At 47.9% G+C, this 19,703-nt stretch overlaps 1 protein-coding gene across 2 annotated transcripts in view; it reads right to left on the bottom strand.

Annotated features, from left to right (window-relative positions):
• LOC142391297 (uncharacterized) overlaps positions 1-11,617 on the bottom strand; it is a 36,742-nt gene extending 25,125 nt beyond the window's left edge. The window contains exons 1-2 of one of the 2 annotated variants that reach the window (XM_075477068.1): positions 11,257-11,617; positions 378-512 (exon numbers count right to left, since the gene is read on the bottom strand). In XM_075477068.1, coding sequence (XP_075333183.1) covers positions 378-512; positions 11,257-11,608 — 487 coding nt within the window. In that variant the 5' untranslated portion in view covers positions 11,609-11,617. Of the gene's footprint in view, positions 1-377; positions 513-6,600; positions 7,033-11,256 lie in introns of those variants that run through there. The other variant, XM_075477069.1, reaches the window with a different exon arrangement.
• Positions 11,618-19,703: the final 8,086 nt, after the last annotated feature.

Below are 19,703 nucleotides of genomic sequence, written 5' to 3'. Positions count from 1 at the left end.
CTGCAGAACCAGCTGCTGCAGAAGCTGCTGCAGAACCAGCTGCAGAACCAGCTGCTGCAGAACCAGCTGCAGAACCAGCTGCTGCAGAACCAGCTGCAGAACCAGCTGCTGCAGAACCAGCTGCTGCAGAACCAGCTGCTGCTGAACCAGCTGCTGCTGAACCAGCTGCTGCAGAACCAGCTGCTGCTGAACCAGCTGCTGCAGAACCAGCTGCAGAACCAGCTGCAGAACCAGCTGCTGCAGAACCAGCTGCTGCTGAACCAGCTGCTGCTGAACCAGCTGCTGCAGAACCAGCTGCTGCTGAACCAGCTGCTGCTGAACCAGCTGCTGCTGAACCAGCTGCTGCAGAACCAGCTGCTGCTGAACCAGCTGCTTACCTGTGACGACAGAAACCAGGACGGCGTTCAGAACGAAGGAGCCCAACATGACATGTTCATTCTGACATGTGCTGCTGCTGCTGGTGCAGGACTGATTGTGCTGGTTGGAGTTGTTGGACGGAGCAACAGGAACATCTGGATGAAGAAAAGCGACAAAGATTCAGAGAAAATGAATAATGTATCAAAACAGGTCTTTACAGATGATTATCTCAAAGTCTTATGAGCTGTAATCATGTTACAAAGAAAGTGGAGAAGAAAGGTATTTAAAGTCCATGGCTGCAGACCTGTGGCAGTTTTATTGATCATCATCAACTCAAGCTTTCTCAGTTCTCACCTTAGATGTAGAAATGATTTACTCGAATACTGTCGTTAAAATGGAGAAAATGAGGAAATAATCACATTAAGTTGGTCAGAGTTTCTCTCACTGATCTGAATCTATCTGAAGTTGATACTTCTAGAAGTTTTTATCCAAGTGAAGAGCTCTCTGTTTGCTAACTGTCGACGCTGGTAATCAGGACTAAATGGAAGCTTCACTGAGACCTTTCTCAACGGGTCAGTTAAAGATCCAGCTCAGAATGTTTTTCCAGCTGATAGAAACAGGAGAACGTTGATGCCCTGTGCAACATTCACTGAGATGATTTGGTTTCAGGTTTATTAATGCATTTACAGTCTCAAAAACAAAAATGTGATGACGCTGTGACGCTTTGCGGTAAGACGTGTTGCATCACTTCCTGTTACCTTGCTCGTGCACTGTGGAATTTCTTGCTCCGCTTGGACTACTGATAATCACTTTATTTCGATCTATAACTTACACAATTTTGCATAGTTAAACTCTATAGCTTACCGTTCTGTTCTAACACACTCCTACAGATCTTTAATCTTTATTCTCACTTTTTAGCGGTGTGTCTGGCTCTCTAGCGTAGCATGGCTACCGGTTCTCTTCCTCCTTCTCCTGCTTTCACCTGCTCCGTGTGTCAGATGTTTAGTTACTCCTCTGCCTCCTTTAGCGATAATGGTACATGTAACAAATGTAGTCTTTTTGTAGTTTTGGAGGCGAGGTTATCTGAATTGGAAGCTCAAACAGATTTTCCCCACTCAGCGACACACCCGCTGAGGAAAAAACCCTGGTAATTGGCAGCTCTATAGTCAGAAACGTGGCATTAGAGACACCAGCGGCCATAGTCAAATGCATTCCAGGGGCCAGAGCGGGCGACATAGAATCCTATTTAAAACTGCTGGCTAAGGATAAACGTAAATATGGTAAAATAGTTATTCACGTCGGCGTTAATGACACCCGGTTACGCCAATCGGAGGTCACTAAAATTAATGTTGCATCGGTGTGTAATTTTGCCAAAACAATGTCGGACTCCGTAGTTTTCTCTGGACCCCTGCCAAATCTGACCAGTGATGACATGTTTAGCCGCATGTCGTCCTACAATCGCTGGTTGTCTAGATGGTGTCCAGCAAACAACGTGGGCTACAGAGATAATTGGCAATCTTTCTGGAGAAAACCTGGTCTGATGAGGAGAGATGGCATCCATCCCACTTTGGAAGGAGCAGCTCTCATTTCTAGAAATATGGATGAATTTATTTGCCACCCTAAAACATGACAACCCAGGGCTCAGACCAGGATGCAGAGTTGTAGTCTTACACACTTCTCTGCAGCTTCCCACCTGCTGCTACCCACCCAATCAATTAACACAAAAGGAGCAAATCCTCTTGTGCAAAAAGAAATTATTAAAACAAAAACTTTAACTGAACAAAAACATCAAAATATTAAATGTGGTTTGCTGAATATCAGATCTCTCCTTTCCAAGTCTCTGTTAGTGAATGAGTTGATTTGTGATCATCATATTGATATATTTAGTCTTACAGAAACCTGGCTGCAGCAGGAGGATCATGTTAGCATTAATGAAGCAACTCCCTCTGACTGTTTAAATGTTCACGTTCCTGGAACCACAGGCAGAGGAGGAGGAGTGGCAGCTATCTTCAGATCAGGGTTACTCATCAGTCCCAGACCCAAGATTAGTTTGAGCTCTTTTGAATCTCTGATTCTCAGTTTTTCCCACGCAAAGTGGAAATCCCAGAAACGTTTGTGTTTGTTGTTGTGTATCGTCCACCTGGCCCTTATTCTGAGTTTCTGTCTGAATTCTCAGAGTTTTTATCCCAGTTAGTGCTGAGTACAGATAAAGTCATTGTAGTGGGTGACTTTAATATTCATGTAGATGTTGAAAATGACTGCCTGAATATGAACTTTAATTCTATATTAGACTCTATTGGATTTTCTCAGAGTGTACACAGACCGACTCACTGCCTTAATCACACCCTTGATCTTGTTCTGACTTATGGCATTGAGAGTGAACAGTTAACAGTGTTCCCTCATAACCCTGTCTTATCTGACCATTTTCTGATAACCTTTGAGTTTACATTACCTGACTATACAGTTTCTGAGAAGAAATGTACATATAGAAGGTGTCTATCAGAGGATGCTGTAACCAGATTTAAAGAATTAATTCTATCATCCTTTTCTTCACTGCCATGTGCAGATATGACAGAGGACGACTACCTAAACTTTACTCCAGCAGCACTTGACTCTCTTGTTGACAGCACTATAGTTTCAATGCGTACAGCACTGGACAATGTTGCCCCTCTGTAAAGGAAGGTAATCAGTCAGAAGAGGCTGGCTCCTTGGTATAATTCACAGCTGAATGCTTTAAAGCAGACTGCAAGAAAGCTGGAGAGACAGTGGCGTTCCTCTAATTTAGAAGAGTCTCAGTTAGTCTGGAAAGATAGTTTAACAATGTATAAGAAAGCCCTTCGTAAAGCTAGAACTGCTTATTATTCATCATTGATAGAAGAGAATAAGAATAATCCCAGGTTTCTTTTCAGCACTGTAGCCAGTCTGACTAAGAGTCCGAGCTCTGCTGAGCCAGTTATTCCTTTAACTCTCAGCAGTGATGATTTCATGAGCTTCTTTATTAATAAAATTGTTTCTATCAGAGAGAAGATTGATGGAGTCCTTCCCACTATTATCAGTGATGTATCATCAAGTACAGCAGCTTTAGAAGTATCTTTAGAACCTGATTTGTATTTAGACGGCTTCTGCCCAGTTGATCTCTCTGAACTAACAACAGCAATAGTCTCTTCTAAACCATCAACTTGTGTTTTAGACCCAATCCCAACCAGACTGTTCAAGGAGGTTTTCCCATCAATTGACACTTCCATATTGGATTTGATCAATCTGTCTTTGTTGACAGGATATGTACCTCAGACTTTTAAGGTTGCTGTAATTAAACCTTTTACTTAAAAAACCTACTCTTGATTCAGAAGTGTTGGCTCATTATAGACCTATATCCAATCTCCCTTTTATGTCTAAAGTTCTTGAAAAAATAGTTGCAGCTCAGCTTTGTGATCACTTACACAGAAATAATCTGTTTGAAGAGTTTCAGTCAGGATTCAGAGTGCATCATAGCACAGAAACAGCACTGCTGAAAGTTACCAATGATCTCCTCTTAGCCTCTGATAGCGGACTTGTGTCTGTGCTTGTCCTGTTGGATCTCAGTGCTGCATTTGATACGGTCGATCACAGTATCTTATTACACAGACTTGAACATGTTATTGGAATTAAAGGAACTGCATTAGGCTGGTTTAAATCATATTTATCTGATAGATTTCAGTTTGTTCTTGTAAATGAAGAATCTTCCTCACACACCAGAGTAAGTCATGGAGTTCCCCAGGGTTCTGTACTTGGACCGATTCTTTTCACTTTATACATGCTTCCATTAGGTAACATTATTAGACAGCATGGCATAAATTTCCATTGCTATGCTGATGATACTCAGCTGTACTTATCTATAAAACCAGATGAAACCAATAGGTTGGTCAGACTACAAGCATGTCTTAAAGACATAAAGACCTGGATGACTCAGAACTGTCTGCTGCTAAATTCAGACAAACTGAAGTCGTTATCTTTGGACCTGAGCGCTTCAGGGAGAAATTGTCTAGCTATATAGTTACTCTAGATGGTATTTCCTTGGCTTCTAGTTCTACAGTGAGGAACCTTGGAGTTATTTTTGACCAGAACTTATCATTTGACTCGCATATAAAACAGGTTTCTAGGACTGCCTTCTTTCACCTTCGTAATATTGTTAAAATCAGGAACATCTTGTCTCAGAGTGATGCAGAAAAACTAATTCATGCATTTGTTACTTCAAGATTGGACTGCTGTAATTCTTTATTATTGGGCTGTCCCACATATTCTCTGAAAAGCCTTCAGTTGATCCAAAATGCTGCAGCCAGAGTTCTGATGAGAACTAACAGCAGAGATCATATTTCTCCAGTTTTAGCTTCTCTTCATTGGCTCCCTGTTAAATTCAGAATAGAATTTAAGATTCTTCTCCTTACATATAAAACTCTTAATGACCGAGCTCCATCATATCTTAAAGATCTCATTGTAAGATATTTTCCTAACAGAGCACTTCGTTCCCAAACTGCAGGTTTACTTGAGGTTCCCAGAGTTTCTAAAAGTAGAATGGGAGGCAGAGCCTTCAGTTATCAGGCCCCTCTATTGTGGAATAAGCTGCCAGTAAATGTCCGGGAAGCAGACACCCTTTCCACTTTTAAGACCAGGCTTAAAACTTTCCTTTTTTATAAAGCTTATAGTTAGGTCTGTTGAATCTGATAGTGTGTCTGCTAGTGTGTCTTGTTCTGCCTCCACCTCTGGCACCCTCTATACTTTCATTACCCCCTACCCGAACCAGGGTTTGCATCCCCACCCCGCTGTGACTGGTGTGCAGTTGGTGAGAGGCTGAGGTAGCTTGTGGCTGTAAAAAGATGGTTGTTGTGGTGTGAGGAGCAGATCTATATTAGCCTGGCGACGCCATCCTACGTACTTCCGCCCAAAGATTTTGGCTCCGCACATAGTCTGGCCCAATCCCCTACCTCGGTTCGCTCAGTGTTTTGCCAATCAGCAAACAGTTGCGAGTGGTGACGCAGAACTCACGCGCGGAGTCCATTGTAGTCCATATAATTGTAGTTCAACCGCAGCGGAAATAAACATGGCGACGGAAGAACGCTAGAAGCTATCCATGAAGTTGTCCCAACTCTGGAGATCATTACACAATTAAAACGAGAGCAAGAAAATCGCTCTTCAATTTTGTTAGTGGCAAGGATGTCGTAGCTCTCCTTCCAACTGGCTTTGGGAAAAGTTTGATTCATCAAATGGTACCGGTATAATGAAAGCGGATGTGGGAAGCGTGATTCGCAAGCTAGAGCCTCGCGAGAGTAAGCATGAACCTCGGCGCATAACCAACGTCCTTTCTAAACATTACTGATTGGTTAAGGGAACTCCAATGAATTTAAGTTGCTGGGTAAGGTCCCACCCTCCATGGAAACGGATTCCTCTTGGGTTTTCCCAGACTGTTTGACCGAGTCAACAGTCGGCTTTCGCCCAGGCTAGATCTATATAGGGAGTATAGGGAATTACTCACTGAGTCTGGTCCTTTATTTTATTTATTTATTTTTTCGTTAGCACAAGTTTCTTGTGTTTACCTTGAATAGGGATGGCTCAGGTGATCCTGAAACATCCCATAGTTAAGCTGCTATAGGCCCAGACTGCTGGGGGGCCTCATCTGTCACACCTTTCCTCACTTTACTCTCTTTATGTATATGTGATATTATTGTGGTCATTAACTCGTGTTTCCCTGTTCCAACAGATATCCTTTGAATGGTGTTACAGTGCCCCCCCCCCCCCCCCCCTTCTGTCTTCTCAAACCCCAGCTGGTGGAGGCGGATGGCCACCCTTCCTGAGTCTGGTTCTGCCAGAGGTTTCTTCCTGTTAAAAGGGAGTCGTTTCTCTCCACAGTCGCCTCAGGCACGCCGCTCAGGCCGGGAGATTGGACCGAAAAACAAAAAGTTTTCAGTGCAATCTGTTGGTTTTCTTAGCTAGGAAATTGTTTTTGAATTGGCTCTATATGAACGAATTGGATTATTTTATGAATTATGATTATTATTAATTAATTGAATCCCAATTGGCTTGAATTGGACTTACTATCTAAGTGCCTTGAGATGACATTTGTTGTATTTGGCGCTATATAAATAAAAATGAATTGAATTGAATTCAGCTTTTGAACATGGAGGCAGTAAAAACCACAATAGATCTGAACTCAGTAGGTTTGGTTCATCCTGTCGGTTCCAGCATTAAAGTAAAAGCTGAGCAGCTCACCGGAGACGAGGCGGAAAGTGTCCACAGTGTGGTTTATCTCCTCAGCACAGAAGTACAGCCTGCAGTCCTCTGCTGAAATGTTTTTAATCACCAGTCTGTTCTCCTGGATCAAATATTTGGTTTGAAATTCAGCAGAGCTGTAGGATACATGTCCGGTGGCAAACCTGTGTCCGATACTCGCTCTGAGCTGACTGTAAACCTCCAGGTACCAGTTTATGTCTGTTTCATTCCTGATGGAGCAGGTTAAAGTGGCATCCTGACCCAGTTCTGCTCTGACCTCCGTCACATTCTGGGCCTCTGAACAGACCAGAACCAGAACCAGAACCAGCAGCATCCTCAGCAGATCCATGATCAGGTTCAGCAGCAGACTCTGAAACCAGCTCAGCTCTGATGAGAGAACAAAGTGATCTTTGCTTCCTGTTTCACAGGCTGATGAAGCCGAGCGCAGCGACCGCTAACCAACCACAAGATACCCAGTTAGGATGGAAGAGAAAGCAGCAGCAGCAGCAATCTGAGGTTAGCTGCAGAGGTTAGCTGCAGGGGTTAGCTGCAGAGGTTAGCTGCAGGGGTTAGCTGCAGAGGTGAGCTGCAGAGGTTAGCTGCAGGGGTTAGCTGCAGAGGCAGAGGTTAGCTGCAGAGGTTAGCTGCCGGGGTTAGCTGCAGAGGTTAGCTGCAGAGGCAGAGGTTAGCTGCAGGGGTTAGCTGCAGAGGTTAGCTGTGGAGGTTAGCTGCAGGGGTTAGCTGCAGAGGTGAGCTGCAGAGGCTAGCTGCAGAGGTTAGCTGCAGGGGTTAGCTGCAGGGGTTAGCTGCAGAGGTTAGCTGCAGGGGTTAGCTGCAGAGGTGAGCTGCAGAGGCTAGCTGCAGAGGTTAGCTGCAGGGGTGAGCTGCAGGGGTTAGCTGCAGAGGTTAGCTGCAGGGGTTAGCTGCAGAGGTTAGCTGCAGAGGCTAGCTGCAGAGGTTAGCTGCAGGGGTTAGCTGCAGAGGCTAGCTGCAGGGGTTAGCTGCAGAGGTTAGCTGCAGAGGCTAGCTGCAGAGGTGAGCTGCAGGGGTTAGCTGCAGGGGTTAGCTGCAGAGGCTAGCTGCAGGGGTTAGCTGCAGAGGTTAGCTGCAGAGGCTAGCTGCAGGGGTTAGCTGCAGAGGCAGAGGTTAGCTGCAGAGGCAGAGGTTAGCTGCAGGGGTTAGCTGCAGAGGTTAGCTGCAGGGGTTAGCTGCAGAGGCTAGCTGCAGAGGTTAGCTGCAGAGGTTAGCTGTAGAGGTTAGCTGCAGGAGTTAGCTGCAGAGGCTAGCTGCAGGGGTTAGCTGCAGAGGTGAGCTGCAGGGGTTAGCTGCAGAGGCTAGCTGCAGAGGTTAGCTGCAGAGGTGAGCTGCAGGGGTGAGCTGCAGAGGCTAGCTGCAGAGGTGAGCTGCAGGGGTTAGCTGCAGAGGTTAGCTGCAGAGGCTAGCTGCAGAGGTTAGCTGCAGGGGTTAGCTGCAGAAGCTAGCTGCAGAGGTTAGCTGCAGAGGTGAGCTGCAGGGGTTAGCTGCAGAAGCTAGCTGCAGAGGTTAGCTGCAGGGGTTAGCTGCAGAAGCTAGCTGCAGAGGCTAGCTGCAGGGGTGAGCTGCAGGGGTGAGCTGCAGGGGTGAGCTGCAGAGGTTAGCTGCAGAGGTTAGCTGCATAGCTGCAGGGGTTAGCTGCAGAAGCTAGCTGCAGAGGTTAGCTGCAGAGGTGAGCTGCAGGGGTTAGCTGCAGAAGCTAGCTGCAGAGGTTAGCTGCAGGGGTTAGCTGCAGGGGTGAGCTGCAGGGGTGAGCTGCAGGGGTGAGCTGCAGAGGTTAGCTGCAGAGGTGAGCTGCAGAGGTTAGCTGCAGAGTTAGCTGCAGGGGTTAGCTGCAGAGGTTAGCTGCAGGGGTTAGCTGTCGGGGTTAGCTGCAGCGGTAAGCTGCAGGGTAACATGTCATTTCTCCGACGCCCCTTTGGTCCGACCCGTCAATATTCCGAAAATTTCCCATTGATCCTACAGCCCACTCGTTCAAAATGTCTTTGTTCCGATTAAATTAACCCTTTGTTCCGACAGCTCAATGTTCCGACCAACTGTTTGGAGTCGGTCATGGCGCGCTGCAGACGCACGTTGTTGTTGCTCTATTTAGGCCCAATTAATAATTCTTAATTCTTAATTCCATTAACCAAAAAGATGATGTGATCTAAAGCAGCCTTTGGTCGGAACAGTGAACTGTCGGGACAAAGGGCTTCATTTTATCGGAGCAAAGGTATGTAGGACTAATGGGCTGTAGGATCAATGGTCAATTTTCGGAATATTGGTGGGTCGGACCAAAGGGGCGTCAGAGAAACGGGCAGACCCCAGCTGCAGAGGTTAGCTGCAGGGGTCACTTTGGTACCTTTGATCCCTTCGGTCCCTTTGGTCCCCCTTTGGTCCCTTTGGCCTGAGTGGTTGGTTCCTTCGGTCCCTTTGGTCACCCTTTGGTCCCTTTGGCCTGAGTGGTTGGTTCCTTTGGTCCCTTTGGTCACCCTTCGGTTCATTTGGCCTGAGTGGTTGGTTCCTTTGTTCCCTTTGGTCACACTTTGGTTCCTTTGGTCACACTTTGGTCTCTTTGGTCCCCCTTTGGTCCCTTTGGCCTGAGTGGTTGGTTCCTTTGGTCACACTTTGGTCACACTTGGTCACACTTGGTCACACTTGGTCACACTTTGGTCACACTTGGTCACACTTTGGTCACACTTGGTCACACTTGGTCACCCTTTGGTCCCCCTTTGTTCCCTTTGGGTCCCTTTGGTCCCTTTGGTACATTTTGTCCCTTTGGTCACACTTTGGTCTCACTTTGGTCACCCTTTGGTCCCTTTGGTCCCTTTGGCCTGAGTGGTTGGTTCCTTTGGTCCCTTTGGGTCCCTTTGGGTCCCTTTGGGTCCCTTTGGTCCCTTTGGTACATTTTGTCCCTTTGGTCACACTTTGGTCACACTTTGGTTTCACTTTGGTCACACTTTGGTCTCACTTTGGTCACACTTTGGTTCCTTTGGTCCCTTTGGGTCCCTTTGGTACATTTTGTCCCTTTGGTCACACTTTGGTCTCACTTTGGTCACCCTTTGGTCACTTTGGTCCCTTTGGCCTGAGTGGTTGGTTCCTTTGGTCCCTTTGGGTCACACTTTGGTCACCCTTTAGTCCCTATGGCCTGAGTGGTTGGTTCCTTTTTGGTCACCCTTTGGTCCCTTTGGTCACACTTTGGTTCCTTTGGTCACCCTTTGGTCCCTATGGCCTGAGTGGTTGGTTCCTTTGGTCCTTTTGGTCCCTTTGGTCACACTTTGGTTCCTTTGGTCCCTTTGGCCTGAGTGGTTGGTTCCTTTGGTCCCTTTGGTCACACTTTGGTTCCTTTGGTCCCTTTGGCCTGAGTGGTTGGTTCCTTTTTGGTCACCCTTTGGTCCCTTTGGTCACACTTTGGTTCCTTTGGTCCCTTTGGCCTGAGTGGTTGGTTCCTTTGGTCCTTTTGGTCCCTTTGGTCACACTTTGGTTCCTTTGGTCACCCTTTGGTCCCTATGGCCTGAGTGGTTGTTTCCTTTGGTCTCACTTTGGTCACCCTTTGGTCACTTTGGTCCCTTTGGCCTGAGTGGTTGGTTCCTTTGGTCCCTTTGGGTCACACTTTGGTCACCCTTTGGTCCCTATGGCCTGAGTGGTTGGTTCCTTTGGTCCCTTTGGTCTCACTTTGGTCACCCTTTGGTCACTTTAGTCCCTATGGCCTGAGTGGTTGGTTCCTTTTTGTTCACTTTGGTCACACTTTGGTCACACTTTGGTCCCTTTGGTCACACTTTGGTTCCTTTGGTCACACTTTGGTCACCCTTTGGTCCCTTTGGTCCCTTTGGTCACACTTTGGTTCCTTTGGTCACACTTTGGTCACCCTTTGGTCCCTATGGCCTGAGTGGTTGGTTCCTTTGGTCCTTTTGGTCCCTTTGGTCACACTTTGGTTCCTTTGGTCCCTTTGGCCTGAGTGGTTGGTTCCTTTGGTCCCTTTGGTCACCCTTTGGTCCCTATGGCCTGAGTGGTTGGTTCCTTTGGTCCTTTTGGTCCTTTTGGTCACACTTTGGTTCCTTTGGTCACACTTTGGTCCCTTTGGCCTGAGTGGTTGGTCCCTTTGGTCACACTTTGGTTACACTTTGGTAACACTTTGGTTCCTTTGGTCCCTTTGGCCTGAGTGGTTGGTTCCTTTGGTCCCTTTGGCCTGAGTGGTTGGTCCTTTTGGTCACACTTTGGTCACCCTTTGGTCCCTTTGGTTCCTTTGGACCCTTTGGCCTGAGTGGTTGGTCCCTTTGGTCACACTTTGGTTACACTTTGGTAACACTTTGGTTCCTTTGGTCCCTTTGGCCTGAGTGGTTGGTTCCTTTGGTCCTTTTGGTCCCTTTGGTCACCCTTTGGTCCCTTTGGCCTGAGTGGTTGGTCCCTTTGGTCACACTTTGGTCACCCTTTGGTCCCTTTGGTTCCTTTGGCCTGAGCACCTGGGCCCAGTGCATCCAGGCTACCAAAGGTCCAGTCCTCAGAAAGCTCTCTCATCCTCACCCTGCCTTCACTCACTCCTTTGTTAGGCGTTCGGTCAGTTTGTCCCTTCACCAACATCACATTATTCGAATCACACATCTGCACTTAAACAGCATTAAAGTAAAAAGCTGAGCAGCTCACCTGAGACGAGGCGGAAAGTGTCCACAAATACAAAAGTCCCTTTGATCTCCTCAGCACAGAAGTACAGCCTGCAGTCCTCTGCTGAGACGTTTTTAATCACCAGTCTGTTCTCCAGGATCGAATATTTGGTTTGTACTTCAGGAGAAAAGTATTCAGGGAAGGAAGAATAAGTGCGTCCGATACTCGCTCTGAGCTGACTGTAAACCTCCAGGTACCAGAAGATGTCCTCTTTCTTCCTGATGGAGCAGCTTAGAGTGGCATCCTGACCCAGTTCTGCTCTGACCTCCGTCACCTCCTGGGCCTCTGAACAGACCAGAACCAGAACCAGAACCAGCATCCTCAGCAGATCCATGATCAGGTTCAGCAGCAGACTCTGAAACCAGCTCAGCTCTGATGAGAGAACAAAGTGATCTTTGCTTCCTGTTTCACAGGCTGATGAAGCCGAGCGCAGCGACCGCTAACCAACCACAAGATACCCAGTTAGGATGGAAGAGAAAGCAGCAGCAGCAGCAATCTGAGGTTAGCTGCAGAGGTTAGCTGCAGGGGTTAGCTGCAGGGGTTAGCTGCAGAGGCTAGCTGCAGGGGTTAGCTGCAGAGGCTAGCTGCAGAGGCTAGCTGCAGAGGTTAGCTGCAGGGGTTAGCTGCAGAGGTTAGCTGCAGAGGTTAGCTGCAGGGGTTAGCTGCAGAGGTTAGCTGCAGGGGTTAGCTGCAGAGGTTAGCTGCAGGGGTTAGCTGCAGGGGTTAGCTGCAGGGGTTGGCTTCAGAGGTTAGCTGCAGGGGTTAGCTGCAGAGGTGAGCTGCAGAGGTGAGCTGCAGAGGTTAGCTGCAGAGGTGAGCTGCAGAGGTTAGCTGCAGGGGTTAGCTGCAGGGGTTAGCTACAGAGGTTAGCTGCAGAGGTGAGCTGCAGAGGTGAGCTGCAGGGGTTAGCTACAGAGGTTAGCTGCAGGGGTTAGCTGCAGGGGTTAGCTGCCGGGGTTAGCTGCCGGGGTTGGCTTCAGAGGTTAGCTACAGAGGTTAGCTGCAGGGGTTGGCTTCAGAGGTTAGCTACAGAGGTTAGCTGCAGAGGTGAGCTGCAGAGGTTAGCTGCAGGGGTTAGCTGCCAGGGTTAGCTACAGAGGTTAGTTGCAGAGGTGAGCTGCAGAGGTGAGCTGCAGAGGTGACCTGCAGGGGTTAGCTGCAGAGGTGAGCTGCAGAGGTTAGCTGCAGAGGTGAGCTGCAGAGGTTAGCTGCAGAGGTTAGCTGCAGAGGTTAGCTGCAGGGGTTAGCTACAGAGGTTAGCTGCAGAGGTTAGCTGCAGGGGTTAGCTACAGAGGTTAGCTACAGAGGTTAGCTGCAGAGGTTAGCTGCAGGGGTTAGCTACAGAGGTTAGCTGCAGAGGTGAGCTGCAGAGGTTAGCTGCAGGGGTTAGCTGCAGAGGTTAGCTGCAGGGGTTAGCTGCAGAGGTGAGCTGCAGAGGTTAGCTGCAGGGGTTAGCTGCAGGGGTTAGCTGCAGAGGTAAGCTGCAGGGTAACATGTCATTTCTCCGACGCCCCTTTGGTCCGACCCGTCAATATTCCGAAAATTTCCCATTGATCTTACAGCCCATTCCATTAACCAAAAAGATGATGTGATCTAAAGCAGCCTTTGGTCGGAACAGTGAACTGTCGGGACAAAGGGCTTCATTTTATCGGAGCAAAGGTATGTAGGACTAATGGGCTGTAGGATCAATGGTCAATTTTCGGAATATTGGTGGGTCGGACCAAAGGGGCGTCAGAGAAACGGGCAGACCCCAGCTGCAGAGGTTAGCTGCAGGGGTCACTTTGGTACCTTTGATCCCTTCGGTCCCTTTGGTCCCCCTTTGGTCCCTTTGGCCTGAGTGGTTGGTTCCTTCGGTCCCTTTGGTCACCCTTTGGTCCCTTTGGCCTGAGTGGTTGGTTCCTTTGGTCCCTTTGGTCACCCTTCGGTTCATTTGGCCTGAGTGGTTGGTTCCTTTGTTCCCTTTGGTCACACTTTGGTTCCTTTGGTCCCTTTGGGTCACCCTTTGGTCCCTATGGCCTGAGTGGTTGGTTCCTTTGGTCCCTTTGGTCACACTTTGGTCCCTTTGGCCTGAGTGGTTGGTCCCTTTGGTCCTTTTGGTCACCCTTTGGTCACACTTTGGTCCCTTTGGCCTGAGTGGTTGGTCCCTTTGGTCACCCTTTGGTCACCCTTTGGTCTCTTTGGTACCTTTTGGTCTCTTTGGTCACACTTTGGACCCTTTGGCCTGAGTGGTTGGTCCCTTTGGTCACCCTTTGGACACCCTTTGGACCCTTTGGCCTGAGTGGTTGGTCCCTTTGGTCACCCTTTGGTCACCCTTTGGTCTCTTTGGTCAAACTTTGGTCACTTTGGTACCTTTTGGTCTCTTTGGTCACCCTTTGGACCCTTTGGCCTGAGTGGTTGGTCCCTTTGGTCACCCTTTGGACCCTTTGGACCCTTTGGCCTGAGTGGTTGGTCCCTTTGGTCACACTTTGGACCCTTTGGCCTGAGTGGTTGGTCCCTTTGGTCACACTTTGGTTACACTTTGGTAACACTTTGGTTCCTTTGCTTCCTTTGGTCCTTTTGGTCCCTTTGGTCACCCTTTGGACCCTTTGGCCTGAGTGGTTGGTCCCTTTGGTCACACTTTGGTCACCCTTTGGTCCCTTTGGTTCCTTTGGCCTGAGCACCTGGGCCCAGTGCATCCAGGCTACCAAAGGTCCAGTCCTCAGAAAGCTCTCTCATCCTCACCCTGCCTTCACTCACTCCTTTGTTAGGCGTTCGGTCAGTTTGTCACTTCACCAACATCACATTATTCTAATCACACATCTGCACTTAAACAGCATTAAAGTAAAAAGCTGAGCAGCTCACCTGAGACGAGGCGGAAAGTGTCCACAAATACAAAAGTCCTTTGGATCTTCTTAGCACAGAAGTACAGCCTGCAGTCCTCTGCTGAGACGTTTTTAATCACCAGTCTGTTCTCCAGGATCGAATATTTGGTTTGTACTTCAGGAGAAACGTATTCAGGGAGGGAAGAATAAGTGCGTCCGATACTCGCTCTGAGCTGACTGTAAACCTCCAGGTACCAGAAGATGTCCTCTTTCTTCCTGATGGAGCAGCTTAGAGTGGCATCCTGACCCAGTTCTGCTCTGACCTCCGTCACCTCCTGGGCCTCTGAACAGACCAGAACCAGAACCAGAACCAGCAGCAGCATCCTCAGCAGATCCATGATCAGGTTCAGCAGCAGACTCTGAAACCAGCTCAGCTCTGATGAGAGAACAAAGTGATCTTTGCTTCCTGTTTCACAGGCTGATGAAGCCGAGCGCAGCGACCGCTAACCAACCACAAGATACCCAGTTAGGATGGAAGAGAAAGCAGCAGCAGCAGCAGCAATCTGAGGTTAGCTGCAGAGGTTAGCTGCAGAGATTAGCTGCAGAGGTTAGCTGCAGGGGTTAGCTGCAGAGGTTAGCTGCAGAGGTTAGCTGCAGGGGTTAGCTGCAGGGGTTAGCTGCAGAGGTTAGCTGCAGGGGTTAGCTGCAGAGGTTAGCTTCAGAGGTTAGCTGCAGGGGTTAGCTTCAGAGGTTAGCTGCAGGGGTGAGCTGCAGAGGCGAGCTGCAGAGGTTAGCTGCAGAGGCTAGCTGCAGGGGTTAGCTGCAGAGGTTAGCTGCAGGGGTTAGCTGCAGAGGTTAGCTGCAGGGGTTAGCTGCAGAGGTTAGCTGCAGGGGTTAGCTTCAGAGGTTAGCTGCAGGGGTTAGCTGCAGAGGTTAGCTGCAGGGGTTAGCTTCAGAGGTTAGCTGCAGGGGTTAGCTTCAGAGGTTAGCTGCAGGGGTGAGCTGCAGAGTCGAGCTGCAGAGGTTAGCTGCAGAGGTTAGCTGCAGAGGTTAGCTGCAGGGGTTAGCTGCAGGGGTTAGCTTCAGAGGTTAGCTGCAGGGGTTAGCTGCAGGGGTTACCTTCAGAGGTTAGCTGCAGGGGTTAGCTGCAGGGGTTACCTTCAGAGGTTAGCTGCAGGGGTTACCTTCAGAGGTTAGCTGCAGGGGTTAGCTTCAGAGGTTAGCTGCAGGGGTTAGCTGCAGAGGTTAGCTGCAGGGGTTAGCTGCAGGGGTTACCTTCAGAGGTTAGCTGCAGGGGTTAGCTGCAGAGGTTAGCTGCAGAGGTTAGCTGCAGGGGTTAGCTGCAGGGGTTACCTTCAGAGGTTAGCTGCAGGGGTTAGCTGCAGGGGTTACCTTCAGAGGTTAGCTGCAGGGGTTAGCTGCAGGGGTTAGCTACAGAGGTTAGCTGCAGGGGTGAGCTGCAGAGGTCTGGCGACGTGTACAGCGCGGCTACTTTTTCTGGCTCCATGACCAAAATGTCCAGCACCAAAGCACGCTGTGCACGCTGTACACGCCTCGCCTCATCACAGATGGATGACAAGTTCTCAGTCCACGTCTGGAGATCCCGCTTCTCTGAAAGAAAATCCATGAGATCATTAGTCGCCTGAAATTTCTGCCAGGAGGTGGTGTCCCACTCCAAGCAGCGCCAGAAGTCCTCCAGCAGCTCCCAGAATCGGTCGGAGTCCGCCGCGTCCATTTTTGGTCAGATCCTTCTGTCAGGTTCGTGGGGTGCGAGGCGTGGAAGGACACGGATGCGGACATTCAAAAAGCAAACTTAATTTATTATTCAAAAAACAAGGTCAACATAAAGCGCTGCTGAGCCAGATGACAAAACAGAAACTTGACTATGGCTATGAAAACAAACTAAAGACTTAGCTTGACATGACATTTACTTAACTTGACTTGACTTAAACTCTGAAAAAGACCATGGATGACGGAGTAAGGATCTGATGCGTGGGGAAACCTGGAAACTAAATACTGACTGGGTGATTGGTGAATGAGTGCAGCTGATGAGAAACTACAGCCGGCTTGAATGAATGTGATGGGAGAGCAAACAGAAACTGTGGGGAAACATGGCTAAACTGAACACCGGACCTGGACTAGAAAACTAACGGTGCGTTCAGATCGGACGCGGTGCAAATTTTTTGCGCGACGTGATTACATACAATGTGTCAATGCAAAGACACGAATTCGAGCCGGCGGCGCGAATGGCAAGACGTGAATTCGCGCGAGTTCAGAAAATCCAACTTTGGCAAAATATTCGCATCACGACAGCCTATCAGCGTTGAGATTCTGGACGACAGTGACGTCATGCGTCCCGGGATCTTAATTGATCTTAATTGTTTAATTGATTTATCTGCCGCTCACCGGAGACAGATGGACAGGCGCTCCGCAGCTGAAATGGAGCGCCTGTAGTTGGTGTCCTGCCGAGAGATCACGGCACCGATCCTCCCGAGCAGGTCATCAAACTGGGTCCTGCTGAGCCTGAAATACCGCTGGAAGCGGCCATCATGCAGACGCAACTCCTGGAGGAGGTGGTGAAATGATCCGAGCTGAGTGCGCCTCCGGATGATGTCACTGACCCAGACACAACGGCGTGTGCGTTTCAGACGAATCTCGGACTGCCACAGCAGGTACAAGGACGCGATGGTACTTATATCAGCCATGGTTGATGAGAGAATGAAATGGAGGGAATGGCGCCAAATAGCCCCTTGAGCGAAAATTCGCTTGTTGTTTACTCGCGCGAGTTTTGCCGCGGGTGTAGTTGAATTTACTCGCGTTATTCGCGTGAGTAACGCGACGCGAAAATTCGCACCACGTCCGGTCTGAACGCACCGTGAGGCATTGGACTTGGATCACACTGAACACTGGGGCCCCCCAAGGATGCGTGCTCAGCCCCCTACTCTTCACTCTGCTGACCCACGACTGCACACCAACACAGCAGCAACCTCTGCATCAGATGACAGCAACAACAACGACGAGTCAAACTACAGGGACGAGGTGAGCCAACTCAGAGACAACAAACTCTCTCCTACTGTGGAGACGTCGAAGGAGAATGTTGTCGACTTCTTTTAGCTTGTACATATATTTAAAAAAACAAATTTTCCCTCCTACTTCATATATATATTATATTTTACTTCGTGTTTATTGCTGTTTTGCACCAGCGATAAGAGGGAAACACTATTTCAATTCTGTGTATGTCCTGCACATATTTATATTGACAATAAAGTAGACTTGACTTGACTTGAAAATCAAAGTTAATCTTTTTCTATCAGTTTGTCTGCAGTAACGCCTCCAGGCCACCAGATGGAGCCCCTCACACTGGCTATAATTGTACTGTAAGAGCATCAAACAGCACACATCTAAAGTTCCTGTACTTTGAGCATTTTAAATTCACAACAAAACATTTAATCAATAAACTTTATTCTCAATATCTGACAAGATTTTTACAAACAAAAACATTTCCGATTGAGAACAGCACCAGTAAAGCTGGACTGATCGATCAGTGTATCGATAGAAAATTGTAATCATTGTGTCATCAAGTTGTTTTTTTTTTTGCATCATTTCTCAGCGGTACAGAAAATGGATGGATGGATGGACATCATTTCTCATGATGTAATAATTTACTGTTATCAATCATGTGATTTTAGTCCTTTCCATAAAGAGTTCATATAAAGCCACCGAGTCCTACTGATGATTTATTTAAGGTAAACACAAGAAATTTGTGCTAAAGAAAAAATGGCCCAGACTCAGTGAGTAATTCCCTATAATACAGATCAGTGAGCAGTGCTGACCAACATGTCATTGGGGTCATCAGGTGGGAACCTCCTTTCATCAGTGATTCGTGTAGTTGGGCCACGACACCTCCAGGAGGCTAGAGAGTGATCACTGGCGTCCCAGAGTCACTCCCCTAATGCCAGCCAACACTGCTCCTCACACCACAACCACCATCTTTTTGGTTCAGGTAGGGGGTAGAAATAGAAGAGGTAAAGATAAGTAGGAATGGGATTCAGACCCTGGTTCAGGTAGGGGGTAATGAAAGTATAGAGGGTGCCAGAGTTGGAGGCAGGACAAGACACACTAGCAGATTCAGCAGACAAACTCACCTAAACAGTCCTACAGTCACTAAAAACACCAGCAAAAACAAAGCCATACAGGCCAACTCACCTAAAATGGCCGCCTGGTTTCAAAAGGCTCACATGGGCCACACCCTCCACTTAAATACTTTGAACTTCTTCTTTGCTTCTTCCAAAAGTCTGTTTACCCTAAGTGCTCCCCCTGCTGGGCCCCCAGCTGCTATTGCTTCTTCTAATCCAAATCCACTGACTTTACTGCCTCATCTGACACTTCCTTCACTATTTTCCTCACACTCTGTCCACTTACACCCACCTGAAAGAGTTTGTTGGAGGAGATGTGAGCTGGCTGATTTCCCCTCAGGTGAGGCGTTCATCTTCAGCTGACCGGACTGCGGTATATTGTGAGGATGTCGTACTCTTATTCAACAAAAGTTGACTTTCTCAGTTCATCCATGAACTTTTGTCACGCCCACAGGACTCTGCCATGTTTTTAGTTTTATGTTTCATCATGTTTTAGGTTTCATGTCTTGGTTTTGAGTTCTTGTTTTTAGTTTTGCCATTGTTTTCCCCTCACTTCCCATGCTCAGTTCATTAGCTGCAGCCAGTCACCAATCACTCCCAGTTCCATATTTAGTTTCCAGTCTCCCCTTCCTTTTGTCAGATCCTTACCTACGCACCTGTGATATCCCTCATGCCACGTTGTCTCACTAAGTATCTATCCATGCCATGTCAAGTCTTTTGTTTTGTATGAAGTATTATTCCACAGTTTAGGTTTTTGTCACAGGGCTCTCAAGTCTCACGCAATGAGCGTGAGACTTTTCAACAAGTTCACACGCTCACACGCCACACATGCCATTTCTCACGCTGAGAAATGATCAACTTCGTCGCACAGAAATTCTAATGGCCGATACTATAAACGAGTCAATGGCAGGTTACTGTGCGCTCGAACAGCTCAGAAATAGCTCTGGTACAGCTGTCTTGATTTAGCAACCCATCGGCAAATCACAAAATAGAATTTCTGAGCCAATCAGAAAACAGAATTTCTTGTTGCCGGGTGAGGTCTGAAATAGCTTTCAGCTGCAAGCACGCGTGCAGAAGTTGTAGACGAGCTGGAGGTGGAAGAGAACCGTCAGGATCATCAGCAGGTCATATCTTCATTTATTTTAATCTTTTGTTAGTTACTGTAGTTTTCCTACTCTTTGCAAAAGACCAATACCTGCCGATCAAAGTGTTCGTTGGAGTAGTAGGCCTAAATATTCAGCACACACCCTCTGACATGAGCAACTTAATGAAAAATTAAAAATATGTAGGAGTGTAATTAGGCTTCCGTGGTTCATTTTTTTCAAAGGTGACTGGTGTGAGTAGATTCCCAAACTGGTATTAGTTCTGCCACACTGAAATGCTGATGCAGAGAGGGTTTTTTTCCATGGTGGGGCTCAATAAAACCAAGACCAGGAACCAGTGTTGTATAAAGTACTGAAATCTCACACTCAAGTAAAAGTATAGGTACCCC

Source organism: Odontesthes bonariensis, chromosome 11 (assembly GCF_027942865.1).
Source record: "Odontesthes bonariensis isolate fOdoBon6 chromosome 11, fOdoBon6.hap1, whole genome shotgun sequence".
In the NCBI taxonomy this organism is placed as follows: Eukaryota; Metazoa; Chordata; class Actinopteri; order Atheriniformes; family Atherinopsidae; genus Odontesthes; species Odontesthes bonariensis.
This window is presented reverse-complemented; position numbering and strand designations above follow the sequence as displayed.